We start from the raw sequence: 20,231 nt of genomic DNA on the forward strand, positions 1-20,231 counted from the left end.
GGTCTGTGCTCCTCGTGATGAGCTGGGATGCCTTTGGCGTGAATCACTGCATCTCCCAGGGGAAGCTGCCTTTTTTTTTTTTTTTTTTTTGGTAAGACATGTGCTCTGGGAAAGGCCCAGCACGAGCGTCCCCCTCTGCAGCGGTGCCGGGGGCTCGGCGCTGGTATGGCGGCACAGCGCAGGCCCTGCAGCAGTGCAGGATGAAGGCCCAGCGGGCAGCACGTGCTGCCATGCACAGGGGTGTGGGCCCAAACCTGCCGGCTCGGGGCAGCTGGGGAGGGTAAAAATGACCCCAGGGTGGGCTGGAGAAGGGTTCTGCCGGGCACAGGCTCGGTGGGAGCAGCCAGGGCCCCATGGCCCATGGGGCTGGGAACAGGCCCAGGGATGAGGCCCACCCAGGAATGGGCCTGGAGACAGGGCTGAGCAGGGAACAGGTCCGGGGATGGTGACCAGCTGGGGACAGGGCCAAGCTGGGAACAGGCTCAGCGATGGGGCCAGGCCAGGAACGGGCGTGGGGAGGGGGCTCAGCTGGAAATGGGTGTGTGGACAGGGCCCAGCTGGGAACAGGCCCAGGGATGGGGCCAGCCAGGTCTGGGCCCAGGGATGAGGCTCAGCCAGGAACGGGTCCGGGAACAGGGCTGAGCAGGGAACAGGCCTGGGGACAGGGCCCAGCTGGGACAACAGGCCAGGGGATGGAGCCAAGCCAGGAATGGGCCTGGGGCCGGAGCCCAGCTGGGAACGGGCCTGGGGATGGGGCCCAGGTGGGAACAGGCCCAGGGATGGGGCCCAGCCAGGAACGGGCCCGGGGCAGCATCCAGCCAGGAACAGGCCTGGGTATGGGGCCCAACCGGGAATGGGCCCAGGGATGGTGTCCAGCAGGGAACAGGCCCAGGGATGGGGCCCAGCCAGGAATGGGCCCAGGGGCAGCATCCATCCAGGAATGGGCCCGGGGATGGTACCCAGCCAGGAACAGGCCTGGGGACAGTATCCAGCCAGGAATGGGCCCAGGGGCAGTGTCCAGCCATGGACAGGCCAGTGATGGGCCCTGTGCGAGGACTGGGCTGCGGGACCCTGAGGCCTTTCGCTCACCTCTACCTTCAGTCTGGACAGTGACCTTCCCCGATTCCCTGCTCTGCATTGTCCCTTTCAGGAAGGATTCTTTGGGATGGGCCACAAAGACAGATGACCTGGCATTGAAAGGCCTGTTTGGGGCGGCCGTTCTCTCCTTCTCTGGCTTTGGGAGGTAGCATGCCACCTCCCCAAGGATGGCCACCTCAGCACAGCCACCTCAGCACGGCCACCTCAGCACGGCCACCTCAGCACAGCCACCTCAGCACGGCCACCTCGGCACGGCCACCTCAGCACAGCCACCTCAGCATGGCCACCTCGGCACGGCCACCTTGGCATGGCCACCTCAGCACAGCCACCTCAGCATGGCCACCTCGGCACAGCCACCTCTGCAAGGATGGCCACCTTGGCACGGCCACCTCGGCACGGCCACCTCAGCAATGGCCACCTTGGCATGGCCACCTCCCCAAGGATGGCCACCTCAGCACGGCCACCTCAGCATGGCCACATCAGCACGGCCACCTCAGCACGGCCACCTCGGCACGGCCACCTCTGCACAGCCACCTCGGCACAGCCACCTCAGCACGGCCATCTCGGCGTGGCCACCTCCCCAAGGATGGCCACCTCAGCACGGCCACCTCGGCACCTGCAGTGGCCACGGCTGCCCATCACTGAGGATGTGCCAGCAGGAGTGTCCGATGGGGGGGAATGAGATGGCACCGGTTGTTCATGTCTGCCCTGTTAAATCGTGAAAAATTGTAAATCCTGTGCCTTGGGTTTTCTTCATACACTTGAGTACTTGGAACAGCTACCATGAACTAACCAGAGAACCAAGTTGTAGGTCAACTTAGGAAAAAATAAGAGGTTTTCATTGTTGTAGCCTGGGTCTTCAAACGTTAAGAGAACAACTTTTAATGGCCTTTAGGAACTGCGGGTTCAGTGCTTTAAGAACATGGTGGCTGTCAGGTAAGAGTGAATTTGTGGAGCAGGTTTGACTAAGACGTTACTGCTAGGAATGGAAGTAGAGTTACGGTGTGTCGAAAGGGTGAGCAGCAACGTGTTGTTTCTGAAAAACTCTAGCTTAGGTGACCTGCCGTCTTGGAAAACATTGAACCCATGGGATGTTGACCTGTTAAATATAATGGTAACAGAAAGGCAGTGAGAATGCATTTTGTTAATGAAGTTGTCAACTGAAAGAAAAGGGTAGGCTTTGCGACATTCTAATATTCTGCCACAACTTAATCTGTTCTGTGCATTTGTCATTCTTCAGTACAATATCTAAATAATTTCAGCCCCAAAGTTCTGACTTGGGTGAAATAAAATTCAAGAATTGTGAAGCCTGTATTAGGATCCAAAAGAAATACTTACAGAAAAGAATCTAGGAACAGGTGAGTTCTCAAAACTAAAAAAAAAAAAAAAAAAAAGTATTTCTTAAGATGCTTTATTAGACCTGTAGGTAGCTAAATTTAGCCAACGGCACTTGAAAATAGCTACATTACCAAAATTTATTCCCTCTTTATTCGTTAGGTAATAAATATTTCTTTGTCTGGAGTAAGAAAATGGGTATGTAAGAGAGCTCTGGTGTTTTACAATGGTGGGGAGACCCCCAGCCATGGTGGCACACAGAAAGACCCCCAGCCATGGTGGAGCACACAGGGAGACCCCCGGCCCTGCGGAGAGACCCCCACCCCTGGCAGTGCCCCATGGGGAGACCCTCAGCCACCGTGGGGGACCTGCAGAGAGACTCCTGACCGTGCAGAGACCCCTGGTCCCAGCAGGGGCCTATGGAGAGACCCTTGGCCATGGTGGGGGACCGGCAGGGAGACTTCCAGCCCTGCAGAGAGACCCCTGCTCTTGGCAGGGGCCCATGGAGAGACCCCTGGCCACAGTGAGGGACCCCTGGAGAGACCCCCAGCCACAGCAGGGCCCTGTGGAGAGACCCCCAATTCTGGTGGGGACCCATGGAGAGACCCCTGGTGCCAGCAGGGCCCTGTGGAGAGACAGCCAGCCCTGGCAGGGGCCCGCAGGGAGACCCCCAGCCGTGGCGAGGCGGGGCCTGGAAATGCCCTGAGGAGAGACCCCTGGCCCTGGTGGGGACCCACAGAGACCCCTGGTCCTAGCAAGGGCCTGTAGAGAACCCCCGGCCATGATGGGGGACCCAGGGGGAGACTCCCAGCCCTGCAGAGAGACCCCTGTTCCTAGCAGGGGCCCATGGTGAGACCCTCAGCCACGGGGGGGGACCCCTGGAGAGATCCCCGGCCCTGGCAGGGCCCTGTGGGCAGGGGTCCGTGGGGAGACCCCCAACACCGGTGGGGAACCTGCAGAGAGACCCCCAGCCATAGCGGGGGCCCGAAGGGAGACCCCCGTCCCCGGCAGCCCTCGGGGGAAGGCAGGGGGCGGGCTGCCCCGTCGCCACGGCAACGGCGGGCCCCGCCCCGGGCCGCCGGGCCGCACTGCGCCTGCGCGGCGAGAAGCTGCTAGAAGGGAGGAGGGAGCGGGCGCGCGGGCGGGGCGGGGCGGGGCGGGCGGCGGGGCGCGCCAGGGGCCGCGCGCGGGGGCCGCGCATGCGCAGGGCAGCGGCGGGAGGCGGCGCGGCGGGTATTTTGCTGCGTCACCAGCGCTGGGCGCCGCCGAGGGCCGAGTGCGCGGGGCATTGTGGGAACGAGGCCGCGCCGAGCCGAGCCCCGAGTCCGCCGCAGCGCCGCCGCCGCCGGAGTCACGGCCCTGCCTGCCTGCCCGCCCGCTCGCCGCTGCCGTCCGCCGCCACTCAGAGCCGGACCCGGAGCCTGGCCACCCCTCTCCCCGTCCCCCGCCAGGAGCGCCAGCCGGAGCCGCCGCCATTCGCCATGTGAGGCCTAGGGCTGGGGAGAGGCGAGGGCGCGCGGGGCGGCCCAGGCCGGCCCGGTCTCAGCGGGCCCGGGCCGCCGGGGGGCGCGGCCCCGCGCCGGGAGGCGGGAGGGGAGTGGGGCGTGGGGTCCCGCCAGCACGCGTGGTGACCTTGGCCGGCCCGCGTGTCCCCGCGGCCCGGGGGAGCTCGACGCGGTCGGGGGGTTCCCCCCTCCGTGGGGCTCGCTCCGGTGTCCGCCCGCCGTAGGGGTGGGCCCGGCGGTCGCTGTGCGCTCCGGCCCGGCCCGTGTCTGCCCCCGGTTAAAGCGAACGGGGCACGGATCTGCCGCCCCCGCGCTGCGGGGCCCGGGCGTGTGGAATGAATGGGTCCGGGGCGGAGCGGGCTCGCCGGGGCCCGGCCCTCGGCCGGTGTAGGGGCCGCCCGGAACGGGGGTGTTGAGCGTGGCTGGAGGGGTCGCTCAGCGCTGACCTCCAGCACGCGGTAGTAGCTAAAATTGAGAACATTTCCCGGTAAGTAATAAATCCGCGGTGCTGCCCGCTACCTACGGGCATGCTGGTCTGTCTGTAAGCTCTTAGCTCTCCACGTAAAAAAAAAAAGTGAAAAGATGCCTCCGTGGTGCATGTGCAGGTGCCGGAGCCTGCTCGGGAAGCTTCCCGGCTGCGGGGGAGCGGGCAGAGCCCCGGGTGCTCGGGAGGGAAGCGGAGCCGAGCGGCTGGATTCCTTCTCCGAGAGTGGCTCGTGCGGCCTCCGGTATATCCCGAGTGGAAACCCGGGCTCCGAGGCAATGCTCGTGCCATGCTGGGGAGTCCTAATTAGCTGGCTTCATTGTAATTCTACTGAAGCTGCTTCAGTGACCCAAAACCAGCGTCTGCTGCTCGTGACAGAGCTCCAGCCAACGTGAGTGTTCTCTAGCCGTGCAAGTGAAAGAGGAGCCAAACTTTGCGGAGGGGGGGTTCTGAGAGCAAAACCAGGCGGTTAAGGAAGGGGTGCGCTGCCCCTGAACCTGATGGCAGCGTTGCCCACTGACAGTCTGGATTTCCCCGTATTTGGCTTCAGTGACTGGAGGGGGTAGTATTTTTCTGAGGCTTTTTTTTGTCAGAAAGGTTGGTCTGCCACAGGTGCTGAGGAAAGCATTACCACTCGGTGGAAAAGCCGATGTCACTTGTTGCTTTTTGCCCCCTTGTCCCCAGAGAGGCATTTACTTCAGTGCAGCTCTTCTGAAACTCTGAAATGTGCGGCTGCTTCAGCTTAGTGTGACTGAAAGCGAGAAGCACATTAAAAAAGTTGGGAGTTTTTCATGTTTAATGTCTGTAGAATGCATAATCTTGAAACTAAAATGCTACTGCATCCCACTTACAATTGCCTATGGTCTGAAACTAATTTTTTAATTAAAAAAAAGGCGCCTTTCCAGAGTATATAAATGAAAGCAAAACTACTTCTGTAGAACAGATTTCTTACTGCTGTCTGGGGGTAAAAGTCTTGTTCAGCAGACAGCTTTTCCAGTGTTCTCAAATTGTAGGTATTGTTGGGATGCTTTCCAGGAGACAAAGACAGGCTTCCAGTAGGCACAGTCTGCAGAGTGGCCGAGGAAGCGCAAGGACAGGTTTGGAAACTTCTTGAATCGCACCGAGCTACAAACATTTAAGAACTGAAGATTCAGCTCGTGAGTATGGTGTGCAAGGAGCAGCTTCTGCGCCTGTGGTTATGCTGGAGACCAGGGTGCCTGTGGCCAAATGGTGGCTCTTGGCATTGTGGGCAGCCAACCACAGAGCCCCTGTGGATCAGGCGAAGCAGGGAGGTCGCTTGGGTGAAGCTGAGCCCACACATTGCCCAGTAGCAGGAAATTTCTGCTGTGAAGCTTCTAGAAGCTGTTCTGTGGTGCTGTTGTCATGATTGTCTTCTGAATATGATGACTAGAAGAGGCAGTTGGATGGAGATGCATGGCAGCTGTGTCTGTTTAGGAAGTCACCAAAATGCACAGGTGGCAGCAAGTGTAGATTTGACAGAAGAAATCCTTGCTGAATGTGGAACCCTAGTGATGGGTTCCCTGGGCTGTATGCTGCTCCAAGTCTGCTGTGGTTTATTGCTGCATGGGTAAAAGCATGTTTAAATTAACTTCTCTGTTTCAGAGAAATCTAAATCCCATTAGGACATGGGGATGATACATAACCAAAGCCTGTACTCAGGTTGGCGCTGTTGGCATAAGGCTGAGGTCCCCTGGGATTAGTTTGCTTGAGCAAGAAGGAGACGTGAGGCTTTCCGTGTAACAAGTGACTCTGCTCAGAAGTCCTGGCAGTGTTTCTTGGTGCCTGTAAGAAAACAGAAGACTTTCTGTGGGCGTAGGGGAACCATCCCCCTGAAGCACTCGGAGCACGTGCACGCCTTACCCTTGGCTTCCACAAGGGTTGTCTCCTAGGAATCTTGGTGTAGGCAGGCAACGCAAATGAGCTGCGACTTCCGTCTCATCTGTAACTTTGGTTAGTAGTTCCAATGTATCCTGCATTACTGGTTTGAATGGTAAGTCCTGACTAAAGCGCTTCACGGACAGGCAAAGGAAGGTTTCCATCCTCCCTTTGGGAGGATGAGAGATTAGAAAAACAGATAAAAAGGATAAGAGGCAACCCCATCCTAGCTTTAATTACAGTAGGCACGTTCAGAGTGGTAAGTACTAAATATCTGGGGAGGCGGCATGCGTTTAGTGTTAGAAACATGAATGATGTTCTAGTGCATTTTCTTTGATCTTTCATTCCCTTTTGTAGCTTGGACGTATGTGAGTTTCCTTCAGCTCTAGGACAGCTCGGTGAGACTTTTGGAAGTGCTGTGAACAGGCTTTTGGTGCCTCTGACCCCTGATCTTGGCAAAGATACCGAGGTCAAGGCCAAACCAAAGCTGCAAAACTGAGGAATGCCTGCAGCTCCCTGGGGAGGCTGGAGATATCTCCATTGACATTGAAAATGTTTGTGAAGTGTTAAAGCTATTCAGCAGGAGCCCCTGCATCATCGTGGGCAGGGACACTGAGATTTCTGTTCTGATAACAGTGTGCTTGAGCATGTACCAGTTCCACGCAGAGGGGATTTTTGTCTTCCAGCAGCGTGAGAAATGGCTGCTGCTCAGTTCCCAAATGCAGAGGCGTGCACAGAGGGAGCAGAGCAGGTCGTTTCTCATCCCCTTTTTTCCTCAGAGTCTTTCATTCCCTTTTAGAAGAGGAAAACTATGTCCAGTAAGGAATTAAAAATACTGTAGTAAGAAATTTGCTACTCTGCTATTGCTGTGCTTTACCTGAATAAGGAGATGCCTTAACATTTCCCAAAAATGCTGCTACAAGGGAAAGCATTAGGTTTTCACTCGGGGGGACAGTATCCTGCTAGAAACTAAAGGTTGCATTCAGAAACAAGGTAGGTTTTGTGCTCTCAGAAGTTAAATGCTCTGTTACTGGCCTCTGATCAGATGCTTTCTGCACTTAAAACAGGTGCTAGTGCTGGAGGAGGCAGTCACGGCTGCTTCTGCTGCTGTACCAGCCTCTCAGTGAGCTGGCACTGGTGCTTGTACGGGTAGCACTGATGGAGCTCAAAGCTGGTGCTGGTGGCTCTGGGCTGGGTCCTGGTTCAGTTCATCCTGCAGGCAGGTGTACAGAGCAGGACAGGAGCCAGCCCTGGGGTGGGGGAGTGGGGCTGCTTTGGGGAGTGGTGCAGCACTTGGTAAGTAATTTTGCTAGTTATGTCAGTTTGACACCAAGAATTGAATTGATTGATGATCAGGTGAGTCACAATCTGTTCTGAAGGCTTGGCAATGGTCACCTTAATACGTATTCTGAAAAGGTAATTATAGTTTGTCAGGTTACTGTGCTGTAATGCGAAGAGTGCAATGCTGAGACCCAGTGTCACTCCTTGGTGCGCGAAGGGGAAGCTGCTCAGTCACATACAGGGCGGAACACCAGCTTTCTTTGTGTCCTTGTGTGGTTTAGCTTTGTGTAGTCACAGTAACCATCACGGTAAGTGACCAGAACATTTCACTTCAGTCGGACTCACAGGTAGGTCTTTTGAGGTCTTCTCTGTAGGGGCGTTAGCTGTGAAATCCCAGCTTCAGTCTTGCACCTCTGGAAGATAGCTGAAGTGTGAGAAGCACCCGTCGTTGTCTTCTGTGCCTTAGCAACAGCAGCTCCCACTGGGTGGCTGTTTGCTTTTTCCTGGAATGCAGACATTTGGTTGTGGGCTTGGCCTGAGTTGCCAGGAGAATAACTGAAACCAGGGGGAGGGAGTCCCAGGCGTGGGGAGCTGGGTCTGGGTCACTTTCACCCGCCGATCGGGTATGGCCGCACTTGAGCTTTGCAGGTGAGTTCTGGCTGTAGAATTGCAAACACGCAACAGTCGGTCAGGAGCCCTGGCACGTTTTCTGGTGCCCTGGACAGGCTGTTGCTGCCTGTGATACTTGTGCAAAACCAGGAAGATCCTTGAGAGCGTAGGAGTTAAAAGTCTGTACATAGAAGGTTGTAGCAAGAAGTCAGAACAGAAAAAAAGTGATTTTTTTTTTTCAAGTCCGGTACCTGTACTGACTTCAGCTGGGTCTTACAGCAAGGTTGTTGGAAGGATCCATTTTTTTTAAATAGTAACAATGTCCAAAAAAGTAGGATTTTCAATGGCTTTGGGCTTTTAACTCTGGATAATAAAAAGCATCATGAAGTCTGCCTGTGTAGCTGTTAAAGGTGACTGAAATTGTGTCATAATCTGTGGTAGCTCATCTTGAAAAGTTTGTCATAATTTTGGTGTGCTGTAGCGCTTACTGTAGTCTCACAGGCTCTGATGGCTTCTCCAAGGAATGTTGGCATGAGCTTTTTAGGGGCATTAGGCACTAAATGTGTTGTATCTCTTTATTATTAAAGCTTTTTTCAGCCTTAAGTGCCTTTTAAAGATTATTAATAATAAGCTAATAATGCAGCTTTTAAGAACAGGAAGGAGTCTTTTAGTTGAACTTCCTGAACTGTAATAAAAAAAAAATCAAACTGCTCGAGTTGCCTTTTGGGGAGAAACAAAAGGAAAGCCAGTGTTAAGTTTACTGGTAGCATGGAAGGGTGAGTTTGAAAATATTTTTCAGGTATTTTGATGAAAGGTACAAAACTTGATTTGAACTTTTCTTAAATGGTCTGTTCACAGGCAGCCCGCTTCTGCGAAGTGGTACGACCGGAGGGACTATGTCTTTATTGAATTTTGCGTTGAAGACAGTAAAGATGTTAATGTAAATTTTGAAAAATCCAAACTTACGTTCAGGTAAGTGATTTGGACCTTGACGAAGCTGAAAGGTACAGGGAGATACATAAAGGCTGTGCTGATGGTGATCAGATGGTTTTTCAGAACAACTTGACAAAGTATAGAATTCTGTTAATGAGCTATATTTATTTTATAAGGTGTCTTGTGCTAAATGCAAACTTTTTTTTTCCTTTTAACAGTTGTCTTGGAGGAAGTGATAACTTTAAACATTTAAACGAAATTGACCTTTTTAATAATATTGATCCAAATGTAAGTATCCTCTTGACTCTCATCTTGTTTTGTTCTTAGTGCTGTATCCTGAAAAATACCATCCATTCTTCCGGCTGCTTCTGGTATTGTGGGCACATCGTTTCTTAGACTGTAAGAATGTGCTTAAACTCAGATCCACGGAAGCATCTCTGGATGGTGTTTTTCAGGACCGAGAATAAGTTGCTAGCTTAAGACAAAAGGAGTAATAGAAGCAGTTCCTGATGAAGTTTGTGATGATTGTACTGATGTGTATTTGCTCTTTTTCAGGAATCAAAGCATAAAAGAACAGACAGATCTATCTTGTGTTGTTTACGAAAAGGAGAATCTGGTCAGGCATGGCCGAGGTTAACAAAAGAGAGGGCAAAGGTGGGTGTGGGCTCCGTGGTGGCCAGGGCAGCACTGCCTGCTGCCTCCCCTGGGTTTTAGTTTTGTTTAATATTTGGGTCATGTTTAAATGATGTAGCAGTTAATGGGTCACTTACTTTGCTTCTGATCAGATTGGCACTTCTTATTAACCTTCTGTCAGTAACAGCTTGCTACTCGCTTGTCCTTAAATAACTTCTTGTGTTGATGTGCAGCTCAACTGGCTCAGTGTGGACTTCAACAACTGGAAAGATTGGGAAGATGATTCAGATGAAGACATGTCCAACTTCGATCGCTTTTCTGAGGTATGCGAAGATGGGTCCCTGGAAGTTTGGGGTTCCCTTCTGGGCTGTGTCTTGGCAAGCAGGGACAGACCGCTGTAGGAAGAGTCACATTCCTCCTCCTGGCGCATTCCTGGCTGCTGGTCCCGGTGCAGGCTCTGCCGGTTTGCCGAGGCACAGCTGTTGCCAGCTTTAACCAGTGCTGTGGGCTGTCCATGCCACAGCCAAGTTGACCATTTGTGTTGGCTATTAAATAGGAAGCGAACATACATCCTGTGGTAGACAACAGTGCTGACTTTCTGCACCAGTTGGTTTGCCAAGCCATTAACTTCAGATTATTTTTTTCAGATGCTCACCTTGTAATCCCTACATAGGTGCAGCTGATCTGTCCAAAGGCCTGGCAGCTGTTGACTATGACAATTTTAAGTTATTTTTAGATTTTTACAGTGCTCCCCTAGTTGAGGTAGAGTGTGGTTGGCTTCACCCCTGTAATGTGGCTATTATGTCTCTGGAACAGATGATGAATAACATGGGCGGAGATGACGACGTAGACTTGCCAGAAGTAGATGGGGCAGATGATGTAAGTACTTTGTTTGCAGTAAATACGTGCAGGGCTGGTTCAGCACCCTGTGCATTCGATGCTGCTTGCTGAAGTCAAACTTGCACTCATTCAGTGCTGTCAAAGGCTTAAATAGCACCAGACCTTGTCTGGATGAATGATGGCACTTGTGAAAGTCATCTTCCTTCCCTCCAGCAGCAGTGGTGAGGGCAGTGCTGCCAGTGCTTGCAGTGTCTGGACAGCTTGGTGTCTGCCCCCTCCACAGTGACCGCTGGTTACTGTGGGCCTGGCCGGTGAGGCCAAGTGAAGCATGTCCTGTGGAACCTGTGGGGTTCCTCGGGGTATACGCTCTGGCAGAGCGCACGCTTGCTGCTGGGCTTTGGAAGCAGCAGCTCAATTGCTGTGTTAGTGGTGATAGAGGGAAGAGTGCCTTCACGCACAGTCTGCTCCAGTTAATGTTTCTTCTTCTTTCCAGGACTCGCCAGACAGTGATGATGAAAGTAAGTCGGTGTTCTTGTTTCTTTCTGCACACTGTGCAACGGTGCAAGTGCGTGCTGAACACTCCTTGCTGAGCGAGAGCCTTGAGCAGAGCCAGGAGATTCTCTGTCCTTTTAGTCTCACTGAATCCCAGCTGGGAGCTAATGCCAGTGCCCTGCCTGAGCAGTGTGACACTATATAATCTAGCAAAAGCCTTTCCACACAAGCAGGAAACACGAGTTTGACCTTCCCAGCCAGCTGTGGTCCTGGGGAGGCTTTGGCCTTAAGAGCAGCAGGCACATGCTTGGGGCGGGGGGGCATCAGTGCCTGGTACTGGCTCTACTTGTGTGACTTCTGCGCTTGCAGCAGTGGCTGCATGTGGATCTTCCTTGTGAAGAACCAAGGGTGGGGTCAGAGGCCTTGGAAGGTGCTGTGCCCTTCGTGATTGAGGCTGGATCTTTGTGCTTGTGTCCCTTGTGATAATGGGGGCTCCTGGTAGCTTCTTTTTTTTTTTAAAACAACAAAAAAAACCACCAACCAACCCAAACCTGCTAATGCTCTGTTTTTCTTTCTAGAAATGCCGGATCTGGAGTAAGGAAAACTGTCGTCTTCAGGGTTTGGGGAAAGAAGTTCATTACAACATTTCATAATCGAGATAAGAATTCCTGAGTTGATAGCCCTAAAGGGAGATCCTGCATCTTTTAACCCATTTTCAGTCCATTTTAAATGGCTTCACCGATGGTAGGTGTGTACTATGGCACGGGGCGGTCTTAAGCCACGAGAGGCAATAACGTTATGTGTGAACCGTTTTCCAGACTTCCAAAAAAACCCAATTGAGGTGTAGGCAATCCATAGAGAACAGTTGCAATAAAGTTTACGGAGCCTCCTTGCCTCGTAGCAGATGTAATTACAATGGGAGAATCCTGAATTTACACCAAGTGGTAAATGAGCAATTTCCCCCACCCCCCTCTCTGCCGCCTGAAATTGTATGTTTGTACCGGGATCAAAACTGGCTGAAACAAGGGTGTTGTCATTGGCTCACAAAATTTGGCTGGCGAGGCGCAGTACCCCTGTGGTGTCTTCAGGTCTGTTCCACTAAAGTTTGTATTGAAAAGGAAACAAAATTCTCCTCCTTTGGTGTTCAGTCCCATCACGTGCTCCCCACCCAGCGCAGGTGGCTGGAGCCTGTCCCCTGGTACCGTTTGACCCTAAAGCTTTACATCTCCTAGTCCGGGGTGCGAGTGGCTGTACGTTGTTGCTTGTCAATCTGTTCGTTTAGACCAAATCGTATTTGCACTGTGGGCATGGAAGCGAGTGACAGACCGTGGGGGCGCGCGGGCGCCTCATAACCGGGCTGAAAAACCTCAATTTATGTTCAGAGCAGCTGGGATTTTTTTAATGTCTGCATTCTTTCTAATAAACTGTTGAAGACTCCCTGGCTCTCCTTCTGCCTGGGGCCTGTGCATTGCTGTGCCTAGGGTGGGCTCCCCTACGGTGGGGGTGGGGGGTTGGGGCGCGGTGGAACGGGTTGGCCTGGTGCTGGGGGGGACGGACGGCCCCTCGGGACTGAGCTGGGCCCGCGGTGGGGGGCGGGCGGCCCCTCGAGGCTGAGCTTGGCCGGTGGCGGGGCCTGGGCCGTCGGTCACGGCGACCGCCCCAAGGACAAGCGCGGGACACGTGCCGCGGTGCTTCCGGTGCCCTTCCGCGTGTGCCCGCCCTTTCCGCCAACCTTAGCCAATCAATTCATCGCGCTGCTTGACGGATAGCGCTAGGACCCAATGGCGAGGAGGCGGAAAGCAAGCAACGAGGTAGGTTTGGCCAATGGGAGAGCGGATGCGGGCCGCGCCCAATCGGCTCGTGCGGCAGGGCGTGACGCAGAGGCGGCCCCGCCCCTCGGGAGCCGTGTGGGGCGGGCGGGGCGCGGGGCTCAGTCGGCGCCGCCATGTTGGGGCTCGCGGGTCGTTGCTCGGCCGCCGCCGCCGCCGCCGTTCGGCCGCTGCTGCGCCGCCGGGCCGGGCCGGGCCGCGACCTCTTGCCGCTGCTCCTCAGCCGCGGGGCCGGCCCAGCCGCCGCCGCCGGGGCGCGTGAGTGCGGGGCGGCCGCGGGGTCACCTTGGGGCCTGCGCCGGCCCGTTACCGGGGCACGGTGGGCCGGGCCGTCAGGGCGAGGGGACGGGGGGCAGCGTCCCATGGACGCATCGGGGGTGTACGGGGGTCCTGCTTGCACCGGGGAGGGTGCAGGGGTCTGGGGTGCGCAGAGGGGATGCAGGGGGGTGCACCTCGGTCCTGGGAGCACCGAGGGGTGTTCAGGGCGTCCCGGGTGCACCGAGGGGTGTTCAGGGGGGCTTGGGCAGATCGAGGGCAGCAGGGGCTCTGGGATGCACAGAGGGCCAGTCAGGGGGTCCTGGGTGCACCGAGAAGGGTGCAGGGGCCTTGGGTGCACCGAGAGGCAATCAGGGCGTCCTGGGCAGATCGAGGGCTGCAGGGGGCCCTGGGTGCACGGGGCGGGGTGCCGGGGTCTTGGGCACATGCCAGGGCATGCAGGGGAGCCCCAGCTCTGCACCCCCAGCTCTGCACCCCCAGCGCACACGGGAACCGGGAGCTGCCCGTTCCCCAGCTGACCTTGACTCGTCACTCTGCTTCCCCCCAGGACGGGACTATGCAGCCCAGCCCGCCGCTGCTGCCAAGGCCGGCTCGACCACCGGCCGCATCGTGGCCGTCATCGGTGCAGTGGTGGACGTGCAGTTCGATGAGGGGCTGCCCCCCATCCTCAACGCCCTTGAGGTGCAGGGCAGGGAGACCCGGTTGGTGCTGGAGGTGGCTCAGCACCTGGGTGAGCATCTGCCGCAGAAGGGCTGCAGAGGGTGGGAGGGGTCCTCCTGTGATGATGTGTCTTGACTTTCGTTCTCCTGAGCTTGCTGAAGCCATGGATTTCAATCTGAGGAGGAGGAAAATGGCTGCCAGAGGGCTCTGGGCTGCAGGGCTGCAGTGTGAGCGTGGCCTGGGCTCGATTTTGCTCTGTGCTATTTTTTTCCTGGATTTTGCTGCTCCTCTTGGTCCTCCTCCCAGCAAACTGTTCCTTTGGCAGGAACTGGGGAAGCCACCAGCAGCTGTCCCCAGGGTCAGCTTGAGGGCACTGCTCTGATGCTGTCCTTGGGCTTTGGCAGGGGAGAACACTGTGCGCACAATCGCAATGGACGGGACAGAAGGCCTGGTGAGGGGACAGAAGGTGCTGGACTCTGGCGCGCCCATCCGCATCCCCGTTGGCCCCGAGACCCTGGGCAGGATCATGAACGTCATTGGGGAACCCATCGATGAGAGGGGCCCCATCACGACGAAACAGTGAGTGATGCCAGGGACCTGGAGCCAGCATCACATGGGGCTTGGAGGTGGGGGCACGGGTTCTGGAGTAGGAGACACATGTGTGAACAGGGACGTGGCGCGTCCCTGCCACGCTCCCTTTCTCCTGGGTCATGAGCAGGGATTGCACTTGCGCAGCCTCCTGCCAGCACCCCGACTGAGGGTCTTGGTTCAGTTGCTCAGCTCCGTTTCTGTTCTGCTGCAGGTTTGCTGCTATCCACGCTGAAGCCCCCGAGTTTGTGGAGATGAGTGTTGAACAGGAGATCCTGGTGACGGGGATCAAGGTGGTGGACCTGCTGGCTCCCTACGCCAAGGGCGGCAAGATCGGTACGTTGCCCCTAGAGGAAAAGGGGGTTGTCTGGGGAGGGGGCACCCTGCCAGCCCCACTGAGGCTCAGGACCAGTCCCTCTGCAGCAGTTATTTCCTTCACTGATGAGTAACAACTTGACTTTCGTTCTCCTGAGCTTGCTGAAGCCACGTTTATTGATCTGAGGAGGAAATGGGGGAAGGGAGACACTGGGAGCCGCCAGATCAGCTTGGTGTTGAGCACAACTCCTCTTCCCTCCCAGGTTTGTTTGGAGGTGCTGGCGTTGGCAAGACTGTGCTGATCATGGAGCTGATCAACAACGTGGCAAAAGCCCACGGCGGTTACTCGGTGTTTGCCGGCGTGGGGGAGCGAACCCGTGAAGGCAACGATTTGTACCATGAGATGATTGAGTCTGGGGTCATCAACCTGAAAGATGCCACTTCTAAGGTGGGCTGGGTCTCCCGAGTGGCCGGGTGGGGTCCCGGCAGCACCAGGGGCGTGGGTGGCAGAGCGGTGCGGTGCTGACACCTGGGTCCTGCCCGCAGGTCGCCCTGGTGTATGGACAGATGAATGAGCCCCCGGGCGCCCGCGCCAGAGTGGCTCTGACAGGCTTGACGGTGGCCGAATACTTCAGGGACCAGGAGGGTCAGGACGTGCTGCTCTTCATCGACAACATCTTCCGCTTCACCCAGGCTGGCTCCGAGGTCTGTGCTCGGTGCGGGGCTGCTGGCGTGCTGGCTCCTGGTGCTGAGCGCAGCGGTGGCCAGGCCCCGGGCAGCCTCTCACAGGCCCTGCTCCCTCCCAGGTGTCAGCCCTGCTGGGGAGAATCCCCTCCGCTGTGGGCTACCAGCCCACGCTGGCCACCGACATGGGTACCATGCAGGAGAGGATCACCACCACGCGCAAGGGCTCCATCACTTCAGTGCAGGTGAGGGCAGGGCCGGCCCCGCCGCGCCGGGTGAGCCGCGGCACCCACCTCGGGCCCACCGTCCCCTCCTGCCTGGCACCCACCTCGGGCCCACCGTCCCCTCCCGCCTCCCCAGGCCATCTACGTGCCGGCTGACGACTTGACCGACCCTGCCCCAGCCACCACCTTCGCCCACTTGGACGCCACCACGGTGCTGTCCCGTGCCATCGCTGAGCTGGGCATCTACCCGGCCGTGGACCCCCTGGACTCCACCTCCCGCATCATGGACCCCAACATCGTGGGGCCTGAGCACTACGACGTGGCTCGGGGGGTGCAGAAGATCCTGCAGGTGAGGGGGCCAGGGCAGCCCCCCGCAGGGGTGCTGGGAGGGGGTTGAAGCCCGGCACTGGCCGCTCACCCCACATCTCTCCGCGCAGGACTACAAGTCTTTGCAGGACATCATCGCCATCCTGGGCATGGACGAGCTCTCCGAAGAGGACAAGCTGACGGTGGCCCGGGCTCGCAAGATCCAGCGCTTCTTGTCACAGCCTTTCCAGGTGGCCGAGGTCTTCACCGGCCACATGGGCAAGCTGGTGCCACTGAAGGAGACCATCAAGGGCTTCAAGCAGATCCTGGCAGGTGAGGTGGCCCCCTGGGCGGGGGGGAGCTGGGGGCCCAGAGGGGCTGGGCAGGGCTGGGCGCCCCGCTCCCCCCACTGACAAGGCGTCTCCCCCCCAGGCGAGTACGACCACCTCCCAGAGCAGGCCTTCTACATGGTGGGGCCCATCGAGGAGGCGGTGGCCAAGGCGGAGAAGCTGGCTGAAGAGCACGCCTGAGCCTGGCCCCCCTGCGCCCCCCCACCGGCTCTGCCTGGGGCCGGACCCCCAGTATTTAACGTTTCCAATAAAACATCGGTGAAAACGTCCCGGTGCCTTGTGTGCTGCGGCTCCCGGTCCTGGGGGCTTGGGGGTCCTGGGAGCCCCCCGCCCATGGGACTGGCAAGGCCAGGCTGTTCCGGGGGGGGCTCTCCTCTGCCCCCGGGGGTCCCATGAGCCCCCTGCCCACGGGACTGGCAAGGCCAGGCTGTTCCGGGGGCTCTCCCCTGCCCCCCCCCGCCCCCCCGCGGGGCTCCTCCACCAAAGGAGGGGGACAAGGGGCTGTACTGGGGGGGGGGGTCTGCACAGCAAAGGGACCCTCGGCCGAGGGTGTCCCCGGAAACTGGGAGGGATCTCCCCTCCCACGGGCAGGGGCTGGTGTGTGTCCGTCGTAACCCCCCCCCCTCCCTCCGATTGCAGCTCCACCGTTTTGCAGCACAAAGGGCCGCCCCCGCCCCGCCAGCTGCAGCTTTGTCCGGGGGGTCCCGGGGGGCCGCGCACGGCCCGGCCCTCCTCGGTGCGGGGCTGCGCCCTCCCCCCCGGGGCACCAAAGCCCCCCCCACCCCAGTGGGGGTGGGCCAGGCCCTACAGCGAGGGCTCACGGAGGGGGGGGGAGGGGGTACTGCGGGGGGGTCCCCGTACGGGCTACAGCCCGAGGGGCCGTGGTGGGGGGTACCCCTTGCCGTTCCCTGCGCCCCCCCCCCCGCCATGCCACGAAGGGCTGCGGTCCCTTTAAATGGGCGGCGCGTCCCGCGTGGCGGAGGGGGCGGCGGCGGCCGCTGACATCACGCGGGGCCGGGAGCACCTGCGCCGCCGCCCGGCTCCACCAGCGGGCACCGGCACCGGGCCGGCCCCGCCGCCCCCAGGTACGCACCACGCGGCCGGGCACGGGGACAGCCCCCCCCCTCCCCCCTCCCCTTCGAGCACCGGGACCCCCGCTGAGCCCGGCCGGTTGTACCGGCAGCCCCGGCTTCGTGCCGGCACCCCCTCGCCACCGGGAAGGGGACCCCCGCCCCGGGTAGGGATTGGTCCCCCGAGGCCGCACCGGGACAGCCCCCCCCCCCCCAGCCCTCCGGGACCCCCTGCTCCCACCGCCGTCCCCGGAGGCGCCCCCGGACCCTGCTCGTGGCGTCACCGGGGATCCTGGGGGGTGAGGGGGTCCCTGCGGCCGCGCTGAGCCGGGCGATGCCGGGGTCCCGGTCCCGGTGCGAGGCGGGGCTGCGGGGGGAGAATGCCGGGGGCAGCGGGGAGGGGGGGTGGTCCCGGGGGTGAGGGTGACGGGGATGAGGGGGCAGTACTTGGGGGGGGGGGGGGCACTGGGGCGAGGGGGTGGTCCCGGAGGAACCGGGGAGGGGGGATCTGTGGGAACCGTGAGGACGCCGCCGCCGCCGCTGGGCGGGGGGGTTGCCCCGGGTAAACCGGGCGGGGGGGAGGGCGGTCCCCCGGGGACCTGGGGCGGGGGGACCCGGGGAACCCGGGAGGGTGACGGGCCGCGCGCCGCTGGGGGTGGGGGGTGAGGGGATGGGGGGGGGGGGGGGAGCGGCCCTCGCGTGGGGATTCCCCCCGCCCTGACCCCTACGGGGGCGGGGATCCCCTCCCACGTGGGCGCTGGGCCCACCCCCCGATGACGCGCGGCGCCGCTCCCGGTGACGCCATCGCGGCGGCGGTGACGTCGGCGCCGGGGGGCGGGGGCTGGGACCCGCCCGGCGGCGCGAGGCGCTTCCTGCCCTGCGCCGCTGCTGGGCTCCGCGGGCCCGGCGCGCTGCGGCCCGGCCCGGCCCGGCCCGGTCCGTGCGGAGGGGCCGCGCCATGCCGAGCCGCCTCCCGCCCCCGCGCCGCCTGAGCCGGGGCCCCGGCCGCCCGCCGGGCCCGCGCCGCCGCTGCCAGGTGCGGGGTCGGGACCGGGGGTAACGGTCCGGGGCGGGGGGGGTGGGTGTTGGGGCGGGGGGGGGGGCGGCCTCGGCGGGACCTGCTCCCGTTTCCCCATCTCGGTGAGGCGTTGTTGTTCTGTGCCCCCTCCCCTGACCGGCCGCCGCCGAACCTTCGCCCCCCCTCCCCCCCCCCCCCCCCCCCCGCGGTGAGGCGTCCGCCCCCCCGCCCTGTCGGGGAGCCCCGGGCCCGGTGCCCGGTGCGGTTCCTCCCGGTCCCGTCCCGCCCGCAGGACGGAGCCCCCCCCTGCAGCGTCGTGTCGTTCCCCGGCCCCGTTCGTTCCCCGCCCCCTCCCGACCCGGGACCCCCCCGCGGCGGGGGGGGGGCGGGGCGCTCCCCCATCCACGCGAGACCCGGCGGGGGCGGGGGGGGGAGCGCGGGGGGAGGGGGTGGCCTGTCCTTGCCGCAGGGCCCGGGGGGGGTTCCCGGTGGTGGGGCTGAGGCCGTGCCCCCCCCCCCCCCGTGTCCGTCCGTACCCCCCCCCCCCCCGCAGGAAGCAGCCGGGAAATGGCAGCCGGTTGTTGCGTCTCGTTGTTTTTGAAAACGTCCTTTTTAATTCGCGTCTCGCTCCCGGGGCCGCCCGGTGCTCCCGGGCCGGGGGGGCCTAGCTCCCTGCCGGGGCCAGCACCGGCTGACCGGCACTGACAGCCCCCCCCCAGGCCTGGAGCCCCTCGACCCCCCCCAGCTGTGGGGGCTCGTCCCTGTCTCAAGTGCCCCATGTCCCTGCCTGGCACCCACCGCCGCCACCGGGAGCACGGTGAGGGGTGCCGGGGGGTGCCGCCACCGGTGGGCTCTACTGCCGCAGCAAACGGGAGCTGCCACGTCGGCTCTGCCCGCTCCGGTGGGAGCAGCCCCCACGCACCTGCCTCGTCACCGCCGGTGAGACCCCAGCGGTGCCAGACCCCGGCGGTGCCAGCACCTCAAGGCTCCCGTTCTGCCGGCGGCCCTCGTCCTCCTCACCTCGCCCGCTCGCCGCCAGCTCCGGTTACGCGCCGTGGCCCAGTTTGCGGCTCCGCGCTCCATCACGTGCTGCCGGCGGGGGGAGCGGGGCCGCGGCGGGCAGGAGCCCCAGCCCTGGGCAGGAGGCGATGGCCTCTGCCCGCACCGCACCCAGCGCTGGCCGTGTGCCCGCCGATGCTGAGGGCGGCTCCGGCACCCGTGGGGCCCGGGGTGACCCCACACCGGGGCTGGGCCCCGTTTGGCCCCAGAGCAAGGGTGAGTGGCGGTGCCGCAGCCCCCGGTCCCCATCCTGGGGCAGCCACGGCTGGAGCGCAGCCCCCAGCCCCCCGGCTCATCTCCCCTCTCCCAGCCCCCTGCCCTCGCTCTGCTTAATTCCCACCTTCCCAGCTTTGATTTTCCTTTCCCTCCTGGCTGCGCTCCCGCAGCTCCCGGCCCCCTCCCCGTGCCTGGCACACTCCCAGTCCATCCCAGTCTGCGGCACTGACCTGTGGCCGCCACCTGTCTGGTTCTGGCACATCCCTTTGCCGCCTCCTCTGACCTCCAAAAGCCGGGCAGCAGCGTTCCCGTCCGGCGCATCGCTGGCTGGGGGGCCCAGAAAGGGGGTTTCTTATTTCAGCCCCCCCATGGCTGGTGTCCCCACCCCTGGCCGGGGGCTCCTGGCAGGGGTCGGAGGGCTGTGGCAGCCCCTGGGGGGTGGGGGTGGCTGCAGGGCCACTCCAGGACCTCCGGGAGTGACATGTGTGTGGCAGCCCGCGTCACCGCCCATACGGGTTTCTCTGGCGGAT

The 20,231-nt window shown here is 60.3% G+C and overlaps 2 protein-coding genes and 2 non-coding genes across 4 annotated transcripts; all 4 read left to right on the forward strand.

Annotated features, from left to right (window-relative positions):
• The first annotated feature begins 3,617 nt into the window (after positions 1-3,617).
• Positions 3,618-12,543, forward strand: PTGES3 (prostaglandin E synthase 3). The gene is made up of 8 exons (XM_055696833.1): positions 3,618-3,916; positions 9,067-9,180; positions 9,360-9,429; positions 9,697-9,795; positions 10,008-10,097; positions 10,591-10,653; positions 11,108-11,132; positions 11,685-12,543. The coding sequence occupies exons 1-8, from the start codon at positions 3,633-3,635 to the stop codon at positions 11,702-11,704; spliced, it is 765 nt and encodes a 254-aa protein (XP_055552808.1). The 5' UTR covers positions 3,618-3,632; the 3' UTR covers positions 11,705-12,543.
• A 482-nt stretch (positions 12,544-13,025) lies between these two features.
• ATP5F1B (ATP synthase F1 subunit beta) lies at positions 13,026-16,607 on the forward strand. The gene is made up of 10 exons (XM_055696734.1): positions 13,026-13,193; positions 13,759-13,941; positions 14,276-14,450; positions 14,674-14,795; positions 15,038-15,222; positions 15,321-15,479; positions 15,581-15,703; positions 15,819-16,031; positions 16,120-16,321; positions 16,421-16,607. The coding sequence occupies exons 1-10, from the start codon at positions 13,052-13,054 to the stop codon at positions 16,516-16,518; spliced, it is 1,602 nt and encodes a 533-aa protein (XP_055552709.1). The 5' UTR covers positions 13,026-13,051; the 3' UTR covers positions 16,519-16,607.
• Positions 13,984-14,055, forward strand: LOC114014953 (small nucleolar RNA SNORD59). The gene has a single exon (XR_003558671.1). It is a non-coding gene; the product is annotated as a small nucleolar RNA SNORD59 (small nucleolar RNA).
• On the forward strand, positions 14,892-14,965 carry LOC114014952 (small nucleolar RNA SNORD59). The gene has a single exon (XR_003558670.1). It is a non-coding gene; the product is annotated as a small nucleolar RNA SNORD59 (small nucleolar RNA).
• Positions 16,608-20,231: the final 3,624 nt, after the last annotated feature.

Source organism: Falco cherrug, chromosome 19 (genome assembly GCF_023634085.1).
Source record: "Falco cherrug isolate bFalChe1 chromosome 19, bFalChe1.pri, whole genome shotgun sequence".
Lineage (NCBI taxonomy): Eukaryota > Metazoa > Chordata > Aves > Falconiformes > Falconidae > Falco > Falco cherrug.